Source organism: Siphateles boraxobius, unplaced genomic scaffold (assembly GCF_051911475.1).
Source record: "Siphateles boraxobius isolate OS27281-9 unplaced genomic scaffold, OSU_SipBor_1 400, whole genome shotgun sequence".
NCBI lineage: Eukaryota > Metazoa > Chordata > Actinopteri > Cypriniformes > Leuciscidae > Siphateles > Siphateles boraxobius.
The window spans coordinates 77501-96442 of NW_027509032.1; the positions used below are offsets into that span (position 1 = coordinate 77501).

The following is an 18942-nucleotide window of genomic DNA, read 5'->3' on the forward strand; positions in this document are numbered from 1 at the left end:
GATTTGTAGACCACAAGGCCAGTTTACAAGCGTGTGTTTTCAGATATGGTCTTGTTATAGGAAATAAATCCTCGGCTCTACCATTGGAAAACGTGTTATGGCTTCACGTGTGCTTTCACAACCAATCACATCATAGCCTTGACATCACTGAATTTCTGTCAGAGTTGTACAACAGTCAATTACTTTGATTTTGGTTGAAACCATACCTGTTAACCTTAGTTTGTTAAACTAGCTTCATGGTAAGTGTAGTCAATTTCAGTGTATGTGGGTGAAGGAAGAAGAAGACAGGGTCGGCGAACTTGGGACTCGCACTTTATTTAGAACAATAAAAGAACAAAAGAAAGGTGCGCTCGTGCGCCTTCACCGTAGTGTACCACTACAGCACCTGAATACGAAAACACTCTGCCCCCTGTACCAGCTCTCGCTGTATGTCTCCAGCTCTCAAGGTTCAGTGAAACGACCACTCTTCCCGTTGCATAAATAATTCAGTCAAAACTCTTTCCAATCCGTTTGTACACTGCGGGTTTCGACTGCGGGGCGCGTGCGAGTCCCAGGAGCTTCTCTCTCCCGCTCACTCCTTCCTTGCAGCTTATATGCGGTCTCCACGCCAATCACTGCAATCAGACACAGGTGTTCCTCATCTGCACTTGACCTACTTACCGCACAGCTCACTGACTCGTCTCTCGCTACAGACTTCGCGAGACCACGCCCCCCTCGCCACAGCTAGAGTCCTCAGTAACATTTAGAAACACAAATAGCATTATAATTGTTAGGGAGTAAATTAAACATAATTTTGTTTTTAGGAACTGCAACATAAGACATGGTTTGGATTGTGGATTAAGAAAAGTTTGTAATCCAGTGTTTCGGGACATATGAGGCGAAACTCCTGCAAGGATCACACACACACACACACACACACACACACACACACATTCTCTCACACACTCGCAAGCATTAGCTGTATGCAGCATAGAATGACAATATGCTGATTTGATTCAAATGAAAAGCCTCATTCAGATGGTAATTGTTATATTACATAGTGTTTATAATGGATGTTAATATATCGAATTATCTAAATACTAAATTTTAATATTCTAACTCCTGGCAATTAGTGAGAGCCATAACCCTAAGAAAAACATTTCGTGACACCGCAGTGGTCAAAACAGAGTAAATAAACTGTTATTCTATTGATTGCTCCTAATAGAGGTGTTGATTCGTATGGGACTTAAATGACCACACAAACCTGGAGTTTGTTTAAAAATAAAAAGTCATTCAGAATTTTCTTGAAGGACAGGGGAAAAACACCAACAGTTTTTGATCCAGAAGGCAATTAAATCTCTACCGCCCGTAAATGCTGAAATCATGTCCCTAAAGACATAAATCTACTAAAGAAAAACACCGAGAAACTTTAAACTCAGTGGAAAATTGACCAAAAAAGAAGTCTAGGACACTTATAAGAAACACCATGGTGTGTGTTCAGGTTTGTGTGACAGAAACCGGCTGATCTGAAACCTGCTCAATATCGCCTGTGTTGCTCAAGATGCAAAGAACAACGGCTTCACGGCTGGTAAATGTCTTTTCCTCATACATGTTCTCAGTTTACTGGCCATAAACAGCGTGATTTTTGTGTCTCTACAAGAATTAATGAGGATGTTTGTTTTCTTCCTGTTGAGCTTTATTTAACACTGTCTGTTCCTGTCATTCACACTCCTTGACACGTGATCATTAAACAATAGACCCAAATGCCTTAACAATTCTCACCAAGCCAGTTTGGCATCCTTTCTCACAACATTTTACTTTAACGTTGATGCTAGGAAACACGATATGTCTCACATGAGTTCTGGACGTTGTCTAATCTACCCAGATTTTTCCAGTTACTGATACATCCGTGGAGGGAATCTTTCTGAGGCATCGGGACATCAGGAGGCGTTTGGTACGTCTGATTCTTTCACAATCATGCCAGAGATTAGAAGTACTTAGGGTGAATTCAGGCAAACTGGGACAGTTTTTGCCATTGAAATGACTCTTGAATCTAAAAATAAAAATAACACCTTTGAACAAGCTGTTGTGAAATTTAAAGAAACATTTAGGGTTTAGCGTGTGCATAAGATTATCATGATAATAAGACAACATTCCATAGAGTACGTTCATAGGCAAATCACAATGGACTGACTTAGTATCCTAAGTTTATAAAGATTATTCTCAATGGTTGACGTCTTGATTACGGCGTGTGTAGCGATGGCTTGTGCCGTGACGAAGGCCAGTCTGTGGACTCTGGTCGTCTGTGTGCTTTCCCTGCCTCACATCCCTGCCGGATCCATCATCAGCGCAGCCGTCAATATTGAGTCGCTTGATCAGGACAGATCAGAACAGGTGAGATTCATTCATTACAACAAATATTTCAATCTTTGTTCTGTAAGAGACAACTTGTCCCATGTGTCAAGATTTAAAGCCTCTGATTCAGGCCTCATTTATTTCCTCTCTTGGTTAACTCTGGAATGCTATATGTATATGACAGTGGTCTTCACTTTTTTTTTCATGAGAGCCGCACTGATAGGACAAAGTCAGTAGGAGAGCCATTTTTACAGGAAAGTACAAAAAGTTACATCCAGTCATAAATACCATGTCTGTTTATTAATATGTCACCCCTTAACATTCAATATGCAATGCAATAAATGATTTTTTTTAATGATTTACCAGTCAAATTTGTAACTGAGACAAGATGATTTCCCTTAATGACAAAAAAGCAGGATTTCCAGAATAGATTCATCCCAGAATGACATTAAGCTATTTTTTTCTACATTAGCCCCTCATGTATCTAATCATCCAAGAGCACATGCGGCGATAAGAGCTGGAAATACCGCCATAACTGGCAACTCCGACTGGATATGTTTACATGCACAACTTTTGTTTCAATCGGTCTGAATTCATTGTGATTGATTAATCTGAATGTATTGTAGTTTACATTAATGCTTAACATCGTGATATGATGCATGATCGGGGTGATGTGCACGTTTATAAGTCAAAAGATTCAAATTGGGAATAGTTTTTTTGACATTCGCACACTGCACAAATATACAAAGTTTCCCGCTGTTGTCGCGTAATAACCTTTTTCCTACATTGGTTCTTTATTTGTTTTAAACAGCAGACTTAATATCAAATTCTGGTCATAATTTGGAGACTATGATGAACCGTTATGCCGTGCTGTTTGTATTGATCACGCAGTAAAAATGCCCAAAATCAGTCGTCTGTGGATGAGAATCTGAAACAAGGACTGGTGAGCCGTTGTCCTGCTTCACTTCACAGATACTGAGTGAAAGGAGAATTATAGAACGACGTGACACTCGTTTATACGACACTTTATTCATCAGAAGAACAGCGCGTTCAGCGCGACGGACGGCGTCCTTTCAGTTTCGGTTTTCAATCGATCAAGTGAACATGTTCTCTCGATAAACCACCCCTTTCAATCCGATCAAAATTATTTGAAAATAGAGCTGACACTTTGAGTTTTTAATGGGTTATGTTATAGTCCTCCTTTTTAAATGTTTTTTATGAAATATCTGTAGTGACTGCTTGATCATATCACTGTATTATTTACCGCCATGCGAGCCACAAATGAAAGCTCGCGAGCCGCGCAATGAGTAACACTGATCTATGATAATATATCAATTTTAGTTTTTACGACATGCGAGAAGACATTATGAAGTGTTACTCAATGTACAAAAAGCAATAAAAAACGCCTTGACACTGGATCCTTTCACTATGATGTGTCCTTTTGGAATGGGTTAGAATTCAAGGTAAAAAAAAACCTGGATGATTTCCCCTCTTATTTATATGATATAATAAGTAATATTACATTAGCATGATTTCCCAGAGTACAAGGGTGTTTTGTTACTAAATTAATCTGTGTTTGAACGAATCTGTTGACTCACTCCTTAAGACACTGACTAACGCCACCTAATAGCAATTTTAATTTTAGTTTCATATTTAAAGTATCAGTTTTTTTAAACATCATTTCATATTTCAGTATTCTCATTTTTTTAAACATTCGTCTTATAGTGTTATTTGTGTAAGTGTAAATGCATTTATGCTACCTCTGAGCTAAATTAAAGAAAGTATATAAAAAACACTTTAGATGCAAGTTTGGTTTTCAGAATTCACCATGAAAACCAAAATATCGTCGCCATACAGGATAATCTTATGTTGGTTATTTGCTACCGTTAACCCACAAATATTAATATTTGTTCTTATAGCATTTGCCAACTGTTCGATCACCAAGGCGAATAAAAGACTGAAGACTAGAGGAGCGTTAGTGAGCGCGGCAGAAAGAGCTTCATTATACAATAGCGTGACCCGTCTTAATACATTGTTCATCAAGACCGACAGCAAGTTTTAACCACGTTGATATTTTAAAGGGTCTTAGAGATTTACGTAGGTTTATAGTGTTAAAGTGTGGTTTCTCTGCCTGCAGGTCAGGGCTCATTACAGTCTGCTGTCCACCCTGCCCTGTCCAGCCCTGGATGAAGTGTGTAATGAAGAGCACTGTCTGGATCCGCTCAGCTCTTCTCCGGTGAGGGGAGTTTTCCCTTCTCCCGGCTGGTGTCTCCGTCAGTGGCAGAACACCATCCCTCTAAACCACACCTCCACTCTCCAGCTCGGGTGTGTGATCACACACTGTCCAAGTCAATGACCCAAGGAGTGAATAAAATATAATATGTTGTGTTCACTCTTTAGATCTGATGGAGCCGTGTCACTATATTCAAGAGCGGATCTGTCGGTCAGATCGGACACTAACGGGATTAACCAGCCTCCATATGTGTCTCTGCCTCCTCCAGTCAGGTGAAGCCTGCAAACACACTTCAGAAATGCATATAGAAAACATACTGTATGTTTGAAACGTGTATCTCTGTATACCAGGTTAAGAGCTGGTTGTCCTCAGGAAATCCCAGTAAATGTGATGGATTTGGATGGAGATGAGATTCGCTGTCGTTATAAGAAGAAAGGTCTTGGTGAATTTATGCGCCTTAATGAAGTCAGTCATCTTTACCTTTAAATATTCAGTTCAAATAAATAAGTGTTTTTTTATTTTATTTGCAAGTTATTTTATTGTTTCTTCCAAACACCCATGTGTTTTAACCCTAAAAGGAGACGTGTACACTATTGTATGAAGGCGGGGGGTATTTGGGTCAGTATTCAGTACAGATCATGGTGGAGGATTTTCCTTCATCTGTGAAGAACCAGATTCACAACGAGGCAAAGCCTTTCTCCACTGTATCTCTGCATCTCTCAATAACAGGTTAGCATTCATCTCAGTCTTTACAATGAACTTATGAATTACAGTACTACTCTTTTTTGAAGCCTTCAAAATAAAAACATTCAACAACATGACTACTGGAAAATCTCTATGCTATGAGTAAAACTACTGCATATATACAGTATACCAATCAAGTATTTTATAATAATAGTACAAAATAATAGAAGGTATGAAATAATTCCTTTGCTTCCATAACAAATTGAAGTATTGATATTGAATATCGATAGAAATTGAATATATTCAAATCTGTCAAATCAAATTTAGAGTATTTTCCTAGATTCCAGCTCTGAACACTGTACATTCTCTCAACCAACTTCATTAAACAGCACAGAAGAAGTTCCTATGTATGCCAACACTTGCATTACAGCTTAAGCCTTAAGGATCAAAAGGTTTTTTTACATATATAAATGCAACATTTGATAATATAGTTAGATTTGTGTATGTACACGAGCAGGGCTTGACATAAACGTTTTTGCTCACCAGCCACTGTGGCTAGTGGTTTTTCAAAGTTACGAGCCACCCAGTGTTTTCACTGGCCACAATTTAAACATCAATACCATAGGGAAAAACTGCCATATAGATATTTTTAATATTATCTCATAATTTGGCATCCGGTATATTAGGCTGACGCATGGACCCATTATACTGTTTTATGTAGCCAAAATACTTTATATGTGTGCAAATTAAAATTATGCTCAATACGTGTCACGTATATCCAACAGTGAAATTTAAGCCCTATAACGCCAACAATATTCATCCGGACCAAACGAAACGAGTGAGTGAGGGAACACGGGTTTGTGTGTCACTCGCTGTCAGAGAGATTAGAGGGTGAGAACACACAGATAGTATTGTGTATCCTGCGGAAGAGTTTCAGATATTTCCGTACTGATATGTATAGAAAAATCTCTATTTTTGACAACACTACACGACACTTAGTTTATTATTTCAGCTGCCTTTTTTAAAAGACTACAACTGAAAAATTTATATTATATCAAATAAAAAAACTCAAGTGGCTAGTAGGAATGACTGCATTACACGCCACAGCTGCAGTTCACCCACATTTGGCGGGTTGGTGGGTGTTAATGTCAAGCGCTGTACACAAGTAAGAACATAAGATAGGGCTGTACCATGCACATTTGTAGTCAGTTTTACTGTGTGTTACAATAGATTTCTTGGTTGTGTGTTATTGCAGTTGAAAGCGGATCCGACTGTTCCACTGTGCCAGAGTTCACAGGAGTCAGTCCAGCAGGGGGCGCTGTAATCCACGTCCTGCCCTTTGGAGAAGTCCATGTAAATATTACTGTGGACTCAAGGTACACAGACAGGACCGTTATATTTGGACATTATATTTGAGTCATGTACTGTTTCATGCTCAAATCGATTTACCGAAAATAAAAATTTCATCAGAAAGGAATGTCATTCTTATTTCAAAGGCTTAGCCAAAAATGAAAATTCAGTAATTTACTCGACCTCCTGTTGTCCAAACATGTATGAATATCTTTCTTCTGCAACCTAGAGGTCTTCTTAAGTTCTGAGATCTGTACCTGACTTGGATTGCCCCAAATCACTTTTTCTTAAACCAGACATCCACATTTACATTTATTCATTTAGCTGACGCTTTTATCCAAAGCGACTTACAATTGCTATATTTCAGAGGTCAGTTGTGACTAAAAATACTCAAGGTAATTTGGCCAGTCTCAGAAACAGCCTCAATGTTGACCTGGGAACTTCTGGTGCTCTGGTTCAGGTCTGTCTCTTTAGCCTCACATATTCATCAAATGTGTCAGAGTGACACTGTTACAACACAATACTTTCCTAGTCATGGTGCTCATCTGCACTCGCAACAAAGTTTACTGGCCACAAACGTCCACACGCCTCTGCACTTGTAGTGATAGATATCCTCTATGCCAGTGCTGGTCCAAATATCCCTGTTCCAGCTCATCAGTGCAGCTTCTGTGCAGCTTCAGTGCAGCTTCTGTGCAGCTTCTGTGCAGCTTCTGTGCAGCTTCATTGCAGCTTCAGTGCAGCTTCAGTGCAGCTTCAGTGCAGCTTTTGTGCAGCTTCTGTGCAGCTTCTGTGCAGCTTCAGTGCAGCTTCAGTGCAGCTTCAGTGCAGCTTCAGTACAGCTTCTGTGCAGCTTCTGTGCAGCTTCTGTGCAGCTTCAGTGCAGCTTCAGTGCAGCTTCAGTGCAGCTTCAGTGCAGCTTCAGTGCAGCTTCTGTGCAGCTTCAGTGCAGCTTCAGTGCAGCTTCAGTGCAGCTTCAGTGCAGCTTCATTGCAGCTTCAGTGCAGCTTCAGTGCAGCTTCTGTGCAGCTTCAGTGCAGCTTCAGTGCAGCTTCAGTGCAGCTTCTGTGCAGCTTCAGTGCAGCTTCTGTGCAGCTTCAGTGCAGCTTCAGTGCAGCTTCAGTGCAGCTTCAGTGCAGCTTCTGTGCAGCTTCTGTGCAGCTTCAGTGCAGCTTCAGTGCAGCTTCAGTGCAGCTTCAGTGCAGCTTCAGTGCAGCTTCAGTGCAGCTTCAGTGCAGCTTCTGTGCAGCTTCTGTGCAGCTTCTGTGCAGCTTCAGTGCAGCTTCAGTGCAGCTTCAGTGCAGCCGTGACTCAGGCTAGATTCCTCTTTCAGTGGAAGACACTGTCAGGTAAAGGCGTCTTCACTCGAAATCACATTGCAAAGATGGAATTTCCTTCCTTTTCCCTACATTTTACAGATCATTTCACTCCTTCCAAAATGAACACTTTTGTGTATCAATTTCTGTACACTAGACATTGTATTGTGTAGTTATTTATTTTTGCAATTCCATTTGGTGAAGCCAGAAATGCCACAGTTCTGTTTGATTATATGTACGTGGAATTAGTACTGTTATGGGTAAAGGGAGAGAAGCTTAAAGATAGTTTTAAGCACCATGATAATTAGTCACTGATAATTTTTTTTGTCATTGTATCAGTTTATTTTTATTTTTTTTGTCATTGCAGTGTGTCTGAGATTGCTGTGATTGGCCCACCGGGCCTCTTCATCTCCCCAATGGAAACAGGCAGGAATTCGCAGAGCTCCGTCGCACTGTCCTGGGTTAGGGGTCCTAATCAGTTTGCTCGTCTGCTGTCCATTTGTTTTGCTGCAAATACTCAGAGGTAGCAAGGAGTCAACCTGAATACTTTCATAAAACCAATTGACTGTTGACAACTCAGTTAAAACTCTCTTCTGTTTGTTTCTCAGCCTGCAGTCTCGCATCAGGTGTATATGGCTACAACAAAGTAAGGCTGATGTAATACTTTTCCATGTTTTCCTGGTGATATTTAAAAAAACTAGCGATAAGAGGTCATATGCCTATAATCTTTATTAATCTAGTATCACTCTCTTTCAGCACGAACAGATCCTTTGCCACCAGGAACAGGTAATAACTCCTTTGTTTGCATGGCAGGGCTATATTCCACAATTGTTTCAGCCTGTACTGCTTAATGTGCAACTCAAGTTACTTTTATTTATATAGCGCTTTATTCAATACAGACCCCAGTCATTTTGTAGATACTGTACACCTCAGGTGTTGAAGTATTCCTTATACTGACATGCATAAGGAAATTGGTAACCAACTACACCTTCATTAAAGAGCACATGGACACTGAACTGACACACAGCAGTCAGAGCAAAACACACTGGAACCAAAACATAATAATGCACTGTCCTGCTTTTATCAGAGTATACATCACAATACACAAATGACGCTCTCTCCATTTCTGATTTTTGACAGATAAAAAATGTGACCTGCAGCAAATAATGGTCATTGTTTCCATAGTGGATTAATGATCTTTCTTAAATCTTTTTGCATTCTGTTTTTTTTTTCCATTGATTTGTGTGTACGACTTTCTTTCTGTCATAGAAAAATGCAACCTTTTATTTGAACAGAACCAAAGATTAAAACCTGTACTGGTGTCATATGTATAAAACTGCATGACTTGTCAAAACACAGGCCTGTCTACAAAAGCGTCCACTCACTTGTCATAAGCCTGTCTCACCCTCATTTTGTTCCATATGTAAGAACATTTCTCATGTCTATTTGCCTGTCAGAGTTGAAATGTAAGCAGCGGGAGCTTCAGATGTCTCTAGTGCTGCCCATTTCCTTCCTGGAGAACCTTCATGTCTCCGAGCTCCAGCTGAATGATCCGGCATGCCCAGTGTTGTACAACACAACCCACGTGACCACCACCTTCTCTCTAACGGGCTGTGGAACCAAGAGAATGGTAGGAAATCTTCTCACTTGGTAGATAGATGTAGTTATTAGTGTCTTTGTATTTCTAGCAATAACACTATTTTATCCTGTATATTTTCTCTTTGTACATTTATCTTTGTAAATGCACTGAGCTGTTAGATGAACACATGTCAGAGTTCTAACCCAACTTGAGTATAAAAATTAATAAAAGTTCAAAAAGAAAAATAATTCGCGCACTACCATGTTGTTAAAAACATTTTTTTGTTGCAACTCATAATGTAATAACTGCACATAATGTAATAAATATTAAATTAATATAATAAAATTTTCAGAATTTAATGTTAGATTTTTCACATAACATAATAGGCAAAATTCTAGGAGAACTTTATCACATAATGAACACTGTAGCAACTGACAAAAGTTAATGCTGCACATAATGTATAAGTGAAAGATGTTTATAATATACTGTTTTTTTACACTCACTTGGACCAATTTCTCGATACCTTTTTCAAAACTCTTCACACAGTGATCACAACATCAGTCTACGTGGGATCAACTGATCATCATTTATCATTGCTTTGGGAAAATAAAAAGCAAAGACGACATCTTTAGAATTACATGAATTATTTTACACAATCAGCGCCAAAACTCTATGAATCTACATGCCAATCTACACATGATTACACACTCCTTTCGTTTTGTATTATATTAGGTTTTAACAGCAATTTGCTACATTTCTACAGTAATAAAATATTGAAATATTATCCATATCTAAAAAAAATCAAATACTATCAAAGCAATTAGATGTAGAAGAACACCTACACAAGTGTTAGTCTTTCAGTTTCATTACCATGTAACAAACTGCAGTGAATTCTTAACAGCACAGTGTCATACTTGTAGAGAAATGTTACAAAATAGAACATTGAATAACGAGTGTTCCCTTTCGATACGGTTCTCTCGCATTAACTGAAGTTTTTAACTGACGCTTATGGGGGAAAACTACTGTTTTCTCCGAATCCTGAAGCCTGATTGGTTCACGTCTGTGCAAGTGCACAGACAAATGGCATTTAAGCCTGCCGGAATGGGGTTGTCTGCCTATATAGGCCACAGAAATGTCAGATCTCATCAGAATATTTCTCCTTCAGCGCAAAGATCCTCTCGCTGCTCCGAAGAAGACTGAAGTCTCTCTACTCGCATTTTCCCACTGTCGACGAGCCTCGCAGCGCATTAAACGCTCTGCAAGCGGTTTCCCCTGCGGCCATCCAGCGATTATAGAGAGCACTGTTTAGAGCAAATTTCTGAATGCAGTGAATGCAGTTCACAAGCCCACTCTGGATGAGCTGTGAGTGCGTCTCTTGCCTGGGCTTAACCCAGCCGAACCTGGCTACGCTGCGCTCCTACTCTTGAGCTGAGGCGAAGGAAGAAACGCGGCCGCCAAGCTGAGCAGCGACCAGAAGAAAGCCCAGTGCCCGCGTGTCTCGCTCTCCCCTCACTTTGACGAGTCCCCTGTGTTCTTCACCCACGAGGATCAACGACCCTCATCAGGTGTGAGTGGAATGATCTCATGATCTCACCCAAACCATCGGCCGCGCCACAGCCAGTCTAGTGGTGCTGAGCGTCACTTATAACTCAGTCTCACTGTGATTAAGGACGCTGACAGGATGGCTCTTCTAGATCCCCCATTTCCCTGTCTGGCTTATTCGGCTCCACGGTAGAGTTAACCCTAACCCTAACCTGCGGTAGAGTTAACCCTAACCCTAACGTTACAACGAGGCCCAGAAGTCATCGCAGGATATGCGTCACTTCTTGCCTAAAAGAGCCAACTCCACCACTGCCTTTAGTCACTCGAAGATGGCCTCGCCGACCCAGCAGAGACCCAGGCCAGCTTCAGCTTCAGCGACCCAGGCCAGCATCATGACTCAGCAGCGACCCAGGCCAGCTTCACGACCCAGCAGCTACCCAGGCCAGCTTCAGCGACCCAGGCCAGCTTCACGGCCCAGCAGCTACCCAGGCCAGCTTCAGTGACCCAGGCCAGCTTCACGACCCAGCAGCTACCAAGGCCAGCTTCAGCGACCCAGGCCAGCTTCACGACCCAGCAGCTACCCAGGCCAGCTTCAGCGACCCAGGCCAGCTTCATGACCCAGCAGCGACCCAGGCCAGCTTCAGCTTCAGCAACCCAGGCCAGCCCCAGTCAAAAGCGGAGCCGGAAGTCAAGCCACATCTCCGCTCGGCAAAACGCTACCCATTTTATGAGTGACAAATTGTGTTTGTTGGGTGAAACCTTTGCTTGTGTTGTGAAAGTATAAGTTGTTTTGAGAAATTAATTGTTTATGTAGTTATAGTGCATTTTAAATGTGAAATGAACTGCTGTGCCAAGATGAAAGTGTATTAGGAGAACTGTGCAGTTTTGAAAAAGTGACCAAAATATTGAGAAATGGTTCAAAGCGATTGTAAAAAACTGTAATAATTTTCTCGAATAATATATTTTATAGCATAATATAATATATAGCAGCGATTCCCAAACCTTTTTTCCTGTGCACCCCCTTCTATGTCCCAACCGGATTGGCGCACCCCCAATCCCCACTTAAAAAAAAAAAAAACGCAACAAAGCTTTGTTTTATCGCCATATAAAGACTCATGTTTAATCATGCGCAAATAACCAGAACACTGACAATAACAACATCAACAAAGTTTCAATATAATGCAACAAAGCTACGCACAAGCTTCCACTTTTAAGATGACGAGTGACAGACACAGGCTCAGTAACAGAAAACACGGTTATTTTCAGCCGCGTAAAAGAAACATTGCAACAATAGGCTAGGCCTATAAAATGACTGTGGAGCTAGCATTATCATCATCATCATAACACAACGCTTATGGAAATAAGAACGAAAGTACTCTGAGTTAAATTTCAATGAAGTTACAAACAATCCACAACTAATAAGTTATGTTTTTTTTTTAGTAAAAGCGATTACAAAGGAAATGTTTATTGTTCATGTTTTTTTATTTTATTGTATGGAAAAATCCCACTTAAAAAAAACAGACCGCCATTACATTTTTCCTCTCGCGTACCCCTAGGTGTGCGCGTACCACACTTTCGGAATCCCTGATATATAGCATAATATATTTTTGAACACGAAATGGATAATTTTGATTTAAAATTGTGTTACATTTAATATATAAAGGCTTATTTTCTGAAAAAAAATCCGATGCACATTTTGTGTTTATGACCTGCTCCATCATTTTGAGTTGCTTTGCTTTTCTTTTCTTAAACTTACCTAACCCTAACGTACATCATGAACATTTTATTACATAATTTACTTAATAATGTACAACGTGGTGGTTTATTGAAGCGCACGACTCAGTAAATAACTCATGAACCGTCTTTAATCCAATAATCCACAAAGGTACAGGAAAATCGCAGGAGAAATACTAAAATATCCACTAAACGTAGACTTTAGCACATACGATATCGAACAAGGAACTGGAAAAAAAAAACAGGGAGTAAATATACAACTGTAAATGAGGGAACTAAACTGGAACAGCTGAAGGATTAACTGAGTTTCCAAGGAAACAAACTGGCACATACATAGAAACTAGGTCAACTTAATACGACAAGGAACAGGAACAGAAACAAACCAGAACAAAACATAATCCTGACAATTACATTATATTACAAAAGTAGTCAATACATGTGTGCAAACAGTGAACTTAAAATGTAGGTCGGTCAATCAAAACAGCCCTCATTCTAAATGGACATTGAACAACCAAATATCAACAGGTAAATGCTCAGTACAATTATATGAAATACATTTTAAAGAAAAAATGACAGAAAAACAAATTAACTAAAAATATATGTTTATATATTTCTTGGAGTACCAAAGAGAAATTAAACTCTTAAAAAAAAGAATGATGAGAGTTAAAGAAATTAGAGGAACGACATGAGGTGTGAGTGGTGCTTCTTTTCAAATTTCATTTGATTTCATTGGTATCTCATCTTTGATATTTTTCAGCATTTAGGTTCAGAATTGCTGTACACCAACACTTTACGCAGCATCAATCCTAACTCCACTATAAGCCGTGTTGCCACTCTCATTCTCCCACTCGCCTGCCGGATTCCCGGACAACAAGCCAGAGCTCCAGCTATTAAAATCTCCATCCCGTCAGAAGTGGAGGTGTTCGGAGCAGTGTCCTTCTGGATTGAGTTCCACTTCCCCGGAGAGGGCCCTATGGCGGCTGAGACGCGCTGGCCGCGCATGCGCAGTGTGTCCCCGGTGCGCGCGGCTCGAGAGCTCCGGGCTATAGGCAGGCCGGAGACGCTGGACCTGCATGTGTTTTCCAACTCCTCACTGGCCCGTGCTGAGCTCATGGTGGGCCGCTGTTTTGAGTCAGACACACAAGACTTTGTAAACACACGGCCTCTGCTGAACCACGGGTTAGTATCAACATTAGCCCTGACTGAGACTGAGTCTGTTACTCAAACTACTTCTATTGCTAATGGTTATTAGTGTTAGTTATTTTAACAAGTTCTCAGAATGAGTGACCCAAAAATATCATAAAGACTTACTTTGGGCCTGTATGCAACCACACACAACACCCTAAATGGCGCATAGCAGCACACACACACACACACACACACAGAAACCTTTTTGCAACTGCATAGCAACACCCTGGCAACCACCCTAGCAATGTGGCAGCACTCAGACCAGCAGCACTCACTGATTTTCTTCTTCCACCCAAAACACTGACATGTTTCCTGTCCTGTGCCAATTTTGCTATAGATATGAATATTAATAATAATGTGGCTTGTTGAGGAGAGATAGATGTGCAGTTTTTATAAAGTTAAATTATAGTTTATTTTATAGACATAAAGATTCAGGGCACCTCTCATTCTTACTCATTAGTTTTTGTAATATAATTGGTGGAATCTCAAATGAAGATAATTCAGATTCAGTAGCCTCTCCCTTTAATATCTCTCCTTTTTTGACTACACCCTTTCTCTTTCCATCATAAACGTGTTCACCCTGCTCTCTGTCTTTCAGCTGTGCACCTGGAAATGGAACCTTTGAGATCTTGACGTCAACTTCGACTGTTCGAATTTACCGCTTATATCTCAGTTCTCTGGGTATAATGGGAAACACTGTATGTTTCATTATCTGTGTTCTCAATATGCTTGATAACTTCTTTATGTACATTCTATGTACAGGTGGATCCTTCTTGCATGTCTGTGGTTAAACTCTGTTCATTTGCCTGTCTAGATGTATGTTGAGTGTCTAGTGCACCTTTGTGTTGCCACCACACAAACCCAGAGATGTCCTGATCCATGTACGGAAACGACAGACAAGACTCTAGTAAACAGCATTCTGACCCACAACTACACGATCCGTTCAGGGCCTGTCAGACTCATACAAGCCACAGAAACCAGCGCTGCAACTGCTAACCCAACCCAAACTGCTAAACCAATTGCTCAGCCCTCCACTAGCCAGGCTTCTTCTCACAGTAAGGGTTTCACACACTAATATTGGTACATGCCTGTGTACAAAGCCTGACACAGCACATGTCAAAGTATGTTTGTTCTTCTCTGTTTCAGCTCTGGATAGAGGTGCATTCTGGGTAGTTGCTGTGTCATTGACTGTGCTGCTTCTTCAGGTCATGGAGAGCTTTGAGCAGTTCATCACTGACTAATCAAAATCTTCTTATTTGATCTTTAACCACAACTACAATGTTTCTTTATATATCCTTTAGTTATGGAAAAAGCATATACTGTAGGACAACGTACTTCATACTTTTACTGTCATTCACAAATTTTGTGATAGTATCAAGAAACACATCAACACCTCTTCCAATCTTTTAATTTTGACCAACTATAACAACATTATGTAATTTCATAAAATGATACCTTTTATTAACAATAAAGAAATCAATGGTTCAGTAAAGAATGACAATTCTGGCATTTACTCACCCTCATGTTTTTCCAAACCCATATGAAGGAATAAAAATGGAGAGGTTTATCAGAATGTTTACGCTGCTCTTTTTCATATGATATAACGAAAGCAGACAATAACCAAAAGGGACCAAAACAAAAATTCACCATAAAGTATCATAAATATAGTCCATATGACTTGTGCACTATAGGATTTGTATGACGAACAGAGCAAAATTTAGGCCACTTCCATTAATGAGAAGCAGTTTCAATACATTTTTAAAAGCAGTGTTAATGTAAAGAAATCAATATTTTATTAATGATTTATTTGTTTCTTAACAAATACTGATGTGTGCAAATAATTCAGTTATTTGTCTGTCATGTTACTGATTCAAAGGTTTTAGTTCAGAGTACTCTGAAGGTACTGTGTTTAGTGTAATCCAGTTGCTTTTGTCAGAGATCGGCCCAAACACAAGAGGTGCAGATAACGGAATTTATTCAGTCACAAAAAAGCTTAGGCAGTCTGCCGTTCACTGGAGAAAAGGACTTGATTGTGGAACCAGAACTGGAGGTGAAATCAGGAATAACGGTCTGGAAACTCAGGAATAGTCCTTAGTCCTGGAAAGGGGTCTTGCACTAGAAGCAGAGAGGTAATAAAGTGAAGGTAATGGCGAGTGAACGGATGGACAGCAGAGTACTGGACAGAAATCAGGTGAGACGAACACAACAAGTCAGACACGACTAAAATAATGATTTACATAAATCAGGGCAGCTAAGAAGAGAAACCACTCCACGAGCCTGAAGCGGCTAGCAATAATCTGGCAAAAGAAGCTTCTTCTTCTTGTAGTATTCCGGCAGTGTAGACGCTGCTGAGCGTATTACTGCCCTCCACAGGTCAAAGTTTGAACTAAATTCTTACTTACATAGTCCTGTCATGCAAGAATTTAAGATTTGCCTTGGAGATCGGTTTATGCTCGTCACTGTGTCCAAACAAAGATAAAACAGAAAAAGCCTTAAGTCCAAGTCCTGACAGTTTAATAAAGAATAAATTTTTTTCTGCCCTACACTTTCTGCATTCCAGGAAAACATGCCCTACTGTCTCAAGACACATTCACACAAGCCAGAAACATGCTTCGTACAATGCACAAAGAATAATTTAACCCACAGTGCCCCAACCTCAATATACACATTTTAACTGAGTTCAGTTAAAATGTTCACTCTTTTAAAGAAAATACTTAAATCTCCACACTCATTCACCAACAAAAAAAGATAATTTTTTAAAAATCATTCCAAACCCATAATAACCTTCATAAAAGATGTTTCCTCTGTCACGTTCACTTTAACTAGGCATAATATTTAATTATGCAAAAATGCTGCAATGTACTTTTGTGTTGCACTGAAGAAAGTCATACAGGTTTAGATTATATTATTCTAAACTAAATTGTGTCCAGTGCAAATCTCAAAAAAGAAAAAAAGTTTAGTATAGAACCAATTGCATTTATTCATTGATTAGACACTTTTATTCAAAGCAACTCAGTCAAGTCAAGTCACCTTTATTTATATAGCGCTTTTTACAATACAGATTGTTTCAAAGCAGCTTAACACAGATAACAGGAAAATAATGTTGTAATAGTATTGTTAAATATAAAATGAAATGTCCCTAACTCAGAAATGTGGAACATCACAAGCCATGTCTTACAATCCAAGAACAGTCATATTACACAATGCCAAGTATAAGATGGATCATTACACAAGCTTTTTTAAATAAAAAACAAGTTTTTTTGTATTTAATAAATACATAGTAAGTTGCCTTCGTTTATGATTGTGAATTAGTTGTGTTCGCAGAAATGGCGTGTCTTTTGCTGCCATCAAGTGCTATTGGAATTATCACAAATACTAGCTTTCTAGTTAAGAAATTGGACATGAATCACAATCAGGAGATGCAGATAAATGAACAACAGACCAAAACAGTAGATCAAAATAATTTCTTCCTTTTTACATTAAATCGTTCTAAATTTCAACTTAAGAGTGGAACTTACAGTCAGTAGAGCTCGACTACTTTGCACAATTCAATAAAAACTAGCTTAAACAAACCACCGAAAGCCAGCGAATGCAACAGCATGCTCGTACCAGCTGAAAAAACAGAACTGCATATGGAATTCACTTTTCTATCTTTGCTGTGGTGCATCATGGGAGGCGGGAGACACCAAGTGTAGAAGATGAAGGGGGTTTGTTGTTTAAAAATTAAACTTAATTTTTTCAATGAGCAAATATGTATAAATGGCTGTTGAATAATAATTTGTGGATTAGGTAATGTACAAAACACTTTTTATATTGAGATTTGGTTGTTTGGTGAATTTAATTCCTGGTTGTTTGTATGTCTATCAATGGTTGTGCCCATGAGTATAAATGGCCGTAAGCTGAACTTGCACAGGATGGTCAGTCTGTGATGAAGCTGGAGAAGGGGTGAATCTGGAGAAGGAAAAACTGCTGAAGGTTGGAATAGTGAGAGTGTATCATCTGTATATTTTCTGCTTTCACAGACGGGCTTAAGCCTAGTCTCAGACTTCAATGCATGTTTGTGCTGTTTTCACTGAAAGCCACTTGCACTGACAAATATCATAATGGCAATCCAATTATTCTGTTTCAAGATGCAAACTGGTAATGCTTTTTTTTCTAATTTATGTTCCTAAAAGCTACTTAAAAGTCCTAATTTAGCTAAGGCCTGATCCTGGCTTAATCTAACCCTGTCTGTGACCTTTTTCACTTTGCTTAATTTGTTTTGTAGATAATGTACCCTGCCTATATTTGTATTTTTAATGTAAATATAGAACATTCATATTGTGTTTAAATAATAAACCAATCAGAAGCTTTTTTTGCAAGTGGAGAAAGTACACAGTTTTTGGTGTGACACTGATGTAAAGAGCATCAAGAGATTCAAAAGAAACTGTCTAGTTTTGGCATATTGTATAACCATTTCTAATAAGGACTGTCTTTGTGTCAGGAATCAATCAGATTCATTCCCATCCACCACTCAAAGGTCACTCTCCCCGGAATATTAACCAGTCACACCTGTTCACAATCAGTCACCTCATTACCCAGCCCTATAAAACACTCACGCACACCCCAGTCATTGTCAAGCCTCCAACAGGAGAAGACCGTTACCCACGATTTCCCGAAGTTTCCAAGTCTGCCAACGAAGATCCATCACGTAACTATACTCACCCCTGAATATACTCACCTTTGTCTCCCTGTCTTGCTGTCTCCAGTATTCCAGTCTGGTTCCCTGTTCCCCGAGTCCTGCCATTTGAATCCAATTGCTCCACGTGTCCACCGAGATCTCCCTGTTCCTCCCTGGATCTGAAACAGAAAAGTATTCGTATCACTGGACATTGTCTACCCACGTCCAACTCTCTGAAGAAGGGTCTGCTCACCTGGGATCCTCTGCACGACGTGATCGTCAACGCACCTGCACATGAACTTTGTCTCTGCACATATATCACTGT

At 39.7% G+C, this 18942-nt stretch overlaps 1 protein-coding gene across 1 annotated transcript; it reads left to right on the forward strand.

The window, feature by feature from the left end:
* The first annotated feature begins 1706 nt into the window (after positions 1–1706).
* On the forward strand, positions 1707–15449 carry LOC143706058 (uncharacterized). Its single transcript, XM_077197609.1, has 15 exons — positions 1707–1933; positions 2237–2373; positions 4472–4659; positions 4735–4839; positions 4918–5032; positions 5146–5296; positions 6507–6627; positions 8282–8437; positions 8523–8560; positions 8671–8700; positions 9372–9544; positions 13527–13948; positions 14556–14655; positions 14772–15012; positions 15104–15449. The coding sequence occupies exons 2-15, from the start codon at positions 2239–2241 to the stop codon at positions 15196–15198; spliced, it is 2070 nt and encodes a 689-aa protein (XP_077053724.1). The 5' UTR covers positions 1707–1933; positions 2237–2238; the 3' UTR covers positions 15199–15449.
* The last annotated feature ends 3493 nt before the right edge of the window (positions 15450–18942 follow it).

Bases quoted from the DNA above. Each gene is read 5' to 3' on its own strand.
- LOC143706058 (XM_077197609.1), top strand. From the start codon at position 2,239: ATGGCTTGTGCCGTGACGAAGGCCAGTCTGTGGACTCTGGTCGTCTGT. The intron at 6,628-8,281 runs GTACACAGACAG...TTGTCATTGCAG, and splicing joins AATATTACTGTGGACTCAAG to TGTGTCTGAGATTGCTGTGA. The intron at 8,701-9,371 runs GTAATAACTCCT...TTTGCCTGTCAG, and splicing joins TCCTTTGCCACCAGGAACAG to AGTTGAAATGTAAGCAGCGG.